The 7,605-nt window shown below is 36.8% G+C and overlaps 1 protein-coding gene across 1 annotated transcript in view; it reads left to right on the top strand.

Annotated features, from left to right (window-relative positions):
* The window catches only part of LOC112906569, a 17,101-nt gene that overhangs the window by 6,979 nt on the left and 2,517 nt on the right, over nucleotides 1-7,605 (top strand). The window contains exons 2-5 of the mRNA XM_025980904.1: nucleotides 3,748-4,020; nucleotides 4,816-5,766; nucleotides 6,385-6,691; nucleotides 6,800-7,028. Of these exons, the coding sequence (XP_025836689.1) occupies nucleotides 3,748-4,020; nucleotides 4,816-5,766; nucleotides 6,385-6,691; nucleotides 6,800-7,028 (1,760 nt within the window). The remainder of the gene's footprint in view (nucleotides 1-3,747; nucleotides 4,021-4,815; nucleotides 5,767-6,384; nucleotides 6,692-6,799; nucleotides 7,029-7,605) is intronic.

Raw genomic sequence — 7,605 nt, forward strand, 5'->3', positions numbered from 1 at the left:
AAAGAGTTATCTATAGTATATATAATATGTATAGCACAAAGTGGGTGATCATTTAAAACTCGGATTAGCGAACATTTACCAAGTTTCGAAAATAAAAAACAATATTCTAATTATGCTATCAGAAATCCACAATTTCAATAAATATTTCAAAATTTTACACAGTTTAAGTAACAGTTCAAAATCTAATATACCAAAATCACTAGAAATTAGTAAAATAAAAAGTTATAACTCAAACCTGTTACCAAATCATCAAATAAATTTAAGCAATTATCGACTTTTAAATTTGTTCAAATATAATCTCTCATTCCTTTAAATTAAGGTGGTTATGAGTAGGATATTTTGTAAACCAATTTAGTACAATACTCACTTTAAAACTTACAGTGTAGCGAAATTACACTCGGGAATAACAAATAAGTTGGAAATGATCAGTTGTGTTTTTAATTGCTTAAAAATAAAAATAGTGTAGCGAGCAGACGTGTGCGTGAACGGCTTATCGATTAAAATAAACTATCCGAATGTTTCCAGAAAGTTCCAGAAAATAAACAAAAGAGTATTTAAAGGAAGAGACGATCGCCCTGAAGAGAAGAAATAAATTGACCGTTGCAGAAGTGAATCAAGAAATAAATTGACAGTGATAGCAGTGAAATAAATAGCGCAGTGAATAGTGATATTATCAACAGTAGTGTAAATAAATAGAATGATTCATAACCTAAGTTTAATAATAATTTAATGGTGTTTTTAGGTTCTTTAATAATTAGTGTAAATAAATAGTTTTTATCGTTATCAGTCTTATAAGTTAATTTTGTTAAACTCACGAATATTACAATAGAAAGAAATAAATTTATTGCCGTATTACGTATTTCAATAAATAATTAAAGATGTAAGCAATATATACGTCCTGTTAATTTTAGTTAGTGTCTCCTACAACAGATAGATATTTGTATTTTTAATAAAAGCCGTTGTTTAATTTAACTTGAGGTAAGCAGCTTTAGTTCGCTGATCGAGAACCTTTTCTACGTGAACATATGTACAGTTCAAGAGCTTATTAGGTTTAAGCAACGTTGAGTAAAATTGCACTAGAGCTATAACTGAAGAGGTTTGCACATCCTTTATAATCTTCGGTAAGAACAACTCTAATTTCAGAGAGTAAACACCGTGTTCTAATCGACTTAATTGTATGCGAGATGAAATCGATACCTGGAACAACTCTGACCAGAATCGCTTTGGTATATTTGCATGTTGCAACTGCTTCAGGAGAATTACGAACGGATATACTGGTTGTCCCACTGTAGGTCAGATAGCTCCTATCTTTGATGAAAGATACTAAAGTAAACATCTACGACTGCTTGAAAAAAGTTAAAACTACACCACTTGAAACCACAGAAAAGGAATGGTGAATCAGGCTTTCGGTAGCTTTAAAATAAAATAAAAAATACAACGTGTAATTATACAACACGCTACTGAAGTGAAAATTCTTCAAACACACAAACATACCGGGATAGGGGTTAAGGAATTGGTTTAGTGGTATTATTTGTACACTATGAATTTAAATTTTACACTATATATGGCGCAGTTGCCTGTAACGAATGTTGCATTGAAGCGCGTTCACGGCTCAAGCGATCCCCTCTACGAACTCGACTACACGGCCGAGTAGAGGGGGGACATCCGTTGTATAATTTCCTTACATAGCAACTCGCATGAAACGAACTTACCCTACCGTGCGTAAAAAAGTTTCACTTCAAAAAGTGAGAACAATTTCGAAATTGACGTAATTCGATTTTTGTAATTTAGAAACTTTGCTATTAATGAAGCTTATGTCTGGTAGAACACTCGTATATACAGGCTGTTACAAAACGTTTAAACATCGATGCGATTTCTTTGCATTGTCTCACATTTTGGCATTCTGAACTATATTCTTTTGACTCAATTTAAATAGTTAATTTACTACTGAAATTTTCATATTTTTCAAAATTCATATTTTTTTATTATCTGAAACTAACATCACATGACTACTGTATAAAGTTTTTGCATTTTATTAAAGATAACTACATGTTAATATACACGTGTGATAATTGCATTACTAAAGGGAACTGCTACTTTCTTTAACAAAGCTTTGTTTTATTGTGGTTTAATATTCCTTTCATCTGAATAACTAAATACTTAAAGCAATATGTAGAATGTATAATGCAATAAACATATGGAAGCAATTTCTCTGTGTACACGTGTTGCATCATAGGCTAAAGATTTTGGCGTTAAAGCACATAAAGGGTACGTTATGTACAAAAATAGGTTTAAGAGGACCTAAAAATAAATTGAGCCATGCAAACAAGTTGAAATATTCCATATTTATTTGCAATTTTTGTGGGTGTTTTAAGATTGTTCGGTCCTTGTTAATTGTATATAATCATTGTGTATAGTCATTGTATATATTTTTGTAATATTAAGAAGACGTGCTGTAAGTTAAGTTTTATATTTATATTAGTTTACGATAGTTGTTAGTTTGTACAAATTTTTATTATCACTTTGAAGATATTTATTCATAGGCACGCCTGGGAATTTCTTTGAACTGGACATCAACAAACAGGGATGGTTCGCAAATGTACAATTACCTACTTTCACAAACTTTTGCAATCACCCGCTGTGTCGGCATCTTCTAATTCAAATTCAATATTTTTCAGAACCGAATGGGCGTTACCATCTCTGTTTGTCGAAGGGCGTACCTACCCCTCTATATGTATATATTAATTGTACCAATTCATGACCGAGCGGCATGGCCTAGAGGTTTAGACCATTGTTTAGCATTCGGGAGGACGCCGGTTCGATTTCGGGTCCGTCGGCCTTGGTCCAAGTTTTTCTGTGGTTTCCTTGGATCACTTAGGCAAATGTTGAGGCAGTAATATTCCACAGATAGTCTTTCACTCTCTTCTGTCTTCATTTCGTCCGTCTCATCTTTCTCACCCGAACCACCACCCACCCATTCCCACGATTCCTGAAAGCAAGCTGAAGAGGGCCTTCCGCCCAACCTTCCCCGGAGGGACTGCCCGCCCACCAGCATTACCGGCTGGTGGGAATGAAACACCCAAAAGTTTTTTTTTACCAATTCATGAAAAAGAGAAGACAACTATTTCAACCTTTGTACCAAGAACTTGTAACGTGACATTTCAGTGACCATTTTTTTGCAACTTATATTTTTTCTGTACTTGTTTTAATTAAAACATAGCTCACGGTATTGATGTGTTTATTTTGAAAGACCAACACCGAAACATTGGTCCTTCGAGCCGGATATAGTGACGCGAACTTATTTTGAACTGTACTTTGTATTAACGGTACTTTGTATTTAGGAACTTGAACATTTTCAGTGACTGTGTTAGTGCGAACTTGAACTATTTTCTTTGTGACTGTTTCGGAACTATTGTGAACATTACTGTGGCTACTATTGTACATTTTGAGGATTACCATTCAACATATCAAAGATACCAAGAACAAAGGCGAAACCCTGAGCTTTAGTCAACCAAGGACTTAGTAGAAGTTACTACGAGAACCTCAGCTTCACGATTTTCAGTGACCCGAATCTGTGACCTGTACCAGACCCTTATTGAACAACCAAACCCCTAAGTTTCTGAACAAGTTGTAGATTTGCGTAACATTTGGTAATTATGGCCGATCTCGAACAATTAATCTTCGAACGTAGACGAATTAAGGCTAGCTTGACTCGTTTTAAATCATTCCTGGACACCTGTGACCTAGAAACCGAAATATGCAACATTCAGGCGCGTTTAGAAATAGCAGAACCATTGTACGGAAAATTTAAAGACATCCAATCTAGGATTGAAGAAACTGCAGAAACCGAGGAACAATTGCAAACCCAAGACCGTGAACGGACTAATTTCGAGACAACATACTTCAAGCTGATTGGTACTGCACGTGAAGCAATTGAGAAGTCGGTGGAGAAGGAACGTCGCGAACGCGAAGAACACAGAACCATTGCAGCTAATTCATCCACTACACTAAACCAGCTGNGTTTGCACAAATTTTTATTATCACTTTGAAGGGATTTATTCATAGGCACGTCTGGGAATTTCTTTGAACTGGACATCAACAAACAGGGATGGTTCGCAATATGTACAATTACCTACTTTCATAAATCTTTGCAAGCACCCGCTGTGTCGGCATCTTCTAATTCAAATTCAATATTTTTCAGAACCGAATGGGCGTTACCATCTCTGCTTGTCGAAGGGCGTACCTGCCCCTCTATATGTATATATTAATTGTACCAATTCATGAAAAAGAGAAGACAAGTATTTCAACCTTTGTACCAAGAACTTGTTACGTGACATTTCAGTGACCATTTTTTGCAACTTGTATTTTTTCTGTACTTGTTTTAATTAAGACATAGCTCACGGTATTGATGTGTTTGTTTTGAAACACCAACACCGAAACAGTATTATTGGTATGGTTTAGAATGAAAATATCAATAAGATGTCATTATGGAACGGCAAAGGGTTAAGTTGGTTGGTAAACCTACGTTAAGAGATTTTGTTAACGTACTGGAAAACCATTGTAAATATCTTGAAATGACTACAACAGAAAGGCCAATTTATTCTGGTAAAGGTCATTGTACGAACGATAAGAGATCATTTAATTATAGAAAAACAGAACAAGTGACATCTCATGTAGTAACTAACACAATCAGCTGTGTATTTTGTAAAAAATCTCATCCTTTATACTACTGTGAAGGATTTAAGAAACTTACTCCCGCGAGAAGAGTAGAAGAAGTACAAAAAATGCGACTATGTTTCAACTGTTTAAATCCAGGGCATAGGAACAAATCATGTAACTACGGGCACTGTAAGAAATGCCACCGAAAACACCACTCGCTACTTCATCAAGACATCAGCAATCAACCTCAAACAAGCAATAGTAACAATGAACCAACACCTGTGACTCCCTCAACATCTGCAGCACCCTCGGTAACAATGGTAGCCCAATCAACGAATTCAAATACTTCGCATGTACTATTATCAACAGCGATCGTATTAATCCAGGACAAGCAAGGAAAACGGCATGAATGCAGAACTTTGCTTGACTCTGGATCTCAATCCAACTTCATCACGACGGATTTATGGACTCGCCTGAAACTATCATGCACACAAGCGACAATTGTAGTTTCTGGAATTGAAAATGCAACTCGAAAAGTTGACTACAAGACGGAAGTAAAGATGCACTCCAAAACCAGTGGTTTTACAACGATAACGACCTGTTTGATAATGCCACGGATCACTAGCTACATTCCGAACGTAGCATTCAGTGTAGATCAATTCAAATTACCCCCTGGAATCACGCTAGCTGATCCTGAGTTTTCCCTTTCGCGGCCAATCGACTTGCTAATTGGAGCTGGACTGTTTTGGGACCTTCTATGTATTGGACAAATACGAACACATCCAGGCCAACCTATATTACAGAAGACGCAACTTGGTTGGATTCTAGGCGGTACAGTAACTTCAAATAAGGGTACCGACAGCAGTCTTACGTCGTGTCATTTAACAACCGAACAATCAGCCACTACCGATAATCTTTCACATCAAATGGAACGTTTTTGGAAATCAGAAGAATGTGACACAACTACAAACAGCACGAGACTTATCCCTCAAGAATTATGCAATGTTAACTTTTGGTGGAACGGGCCGTCATGGTTGTCAAGGGATTCGGAAGAGTTGCCAGCACCGCTTCATACTCAAGACGCAGCAATTCCAGAAGAACGACAAGGTACACATTCACATTTACTTCACAGTAGCTCCAATTTCGACATTCTCCAGCAATACTCATCTGCCAATAAGTTCCTTAGAGTCATTGCATGGTGCTTTCAATTTATCAAAAATTTTAGGATCACAAAGGCAGAACGTAATTATGCTCCACTATCTCTTAATGATCGTAATTATGCACGAATTGTATTCTTAAGATTAGCACAATGTAAGGACTTTCAAAGGGAGGTCAATGAACTTACATGGGGTAAATGTACTTCGAGAACAAGTAACATTCGTGGACTCAACCCATTTTTAGATAGACATGGTCCCCTTAGGGTGGGCGGTAGGCTTCAGAATGCCTCAAGGACTAGAAGTAAGCTTACACCGAAGTCATATGTTTGTATTTTCGTATGGTTCATAGCGAGTATCGCTATGCACATTGAATTGACTGTCAATTTAAGCATCGAAGCATTTCTGAACTGCTTGAGACATTTTATTTCTAGGAGAGGAATGTGTAGGTATATTTATTCAGACAGCGCCAGCGGTACTAATTTCATAGGAGCACGCAATGAATTACGACAAATTGGGACTTTATTCACTAATGAACGCAATATTGCGCAAATAGCGAATTATTCAACAGGACACCAAATCAACTGGCACCTGATTCCCTCTTCACCACTACTCTTTGGAGAACTACGGAAAGGTGCCGTTAAATCAATAAAGGGTCACTTGGAACGAGTCATAGGAGACATTAGGTTAACTTATAAAGAACTGTACACCGTGTTAACGGAAATCGAAGCTTGTTTGAATTCCCGTCCTTTGTCTCCTATATCAGAAGATCCTAATGACCTTATCCCCTTAACCCCAGGTCACTTTCTTGTCGGGCAACCACTAACTAGTTTTGCAGAGCCGAACCTCGAGGACATCAAATCACCTAGACTGAACCGGTACCAGTAGCTGGTCCAGATGCAGCAACATTTCTGGAAACGATGGAAGTCAGAATATCTGCACCAGCTACAACAATGTAGTAAATGGACTTTGTCTACAAATCCTAGATTGAACCCAGGAACCGTGGTTGTGATTCAGGACGACAACTTGCCGCTTATGCGATGGCGTATGGGACGTATCCTACAGCTTCACCAAGGCAAGGACAACGTAACGAGGGTCATAACCGTCAGGATTTCAGAAGGAATCATTAAACGGCCGGTTAAAAAGATATGCATTTTACCGATCGAAGAAGAAAACGATGAGCAGATCCCTTATCAGCAACAACGGACAGTGACAGTAAGTGAATCCTAATAGTGTAGTGATAATGTTACCTGATTTCGACACACAATTCTGAACCCTCTGTACAGTGTAGTGTTGTGTTAAAAACAATAGTGTTATGTAAAGACAGAACTTGTGTTTAGTTATTAGTGTGTATTTATAGAGACAATGAAACTAGTATCATATAAGAAATTTTAATTTATGTTTGGAAAAAATTGTATTTTTTCGGTGGGCGTAATGTTCGGTCTTTGTTAATTGTATATAATCATTGTGTATAGTCATTGTATATATTTTTGTAATATTTAGAAGACGTGCTGTAAGTTAAGTTTTATATTTATATTAGTTTACGATAGTTGTTAGTTTGTACAAATTTTTATTATCACTTTGAAGATATTTATTCATAGGCACGCCTGGGAATTTCTTTGAACTGGACATCAACAAACAGGGATGGTTCGCAAATGTACAATTACCTACTTTCACAAACTTTTGCAATCACCCGCTGTGTCGGCATCTTCTAATTCAAATTCAATATTTTTCAGAACCGAATGGGCGTTACCATCTCTGTTTGTCGAAGGGCGTACCTACCCCTCTATAT

This window comes from Agrilus planipennis, unplaced genomic scaffold (genome assembly GCF_000699045.2).
Source record: "Agrilus planipennis isolate EAB-ADULT unplaced genomic scaffold, Apla_2.0 scaffold4, whole genome shotgun sequence".
Classification (NCBI taxonomy): domain Eukaryota; kingdom Metazoa; phylum Arthropoda; class Insecta; order Coleoptera; family Buprestidae; genus Agrilus; species Agrilus planipennis.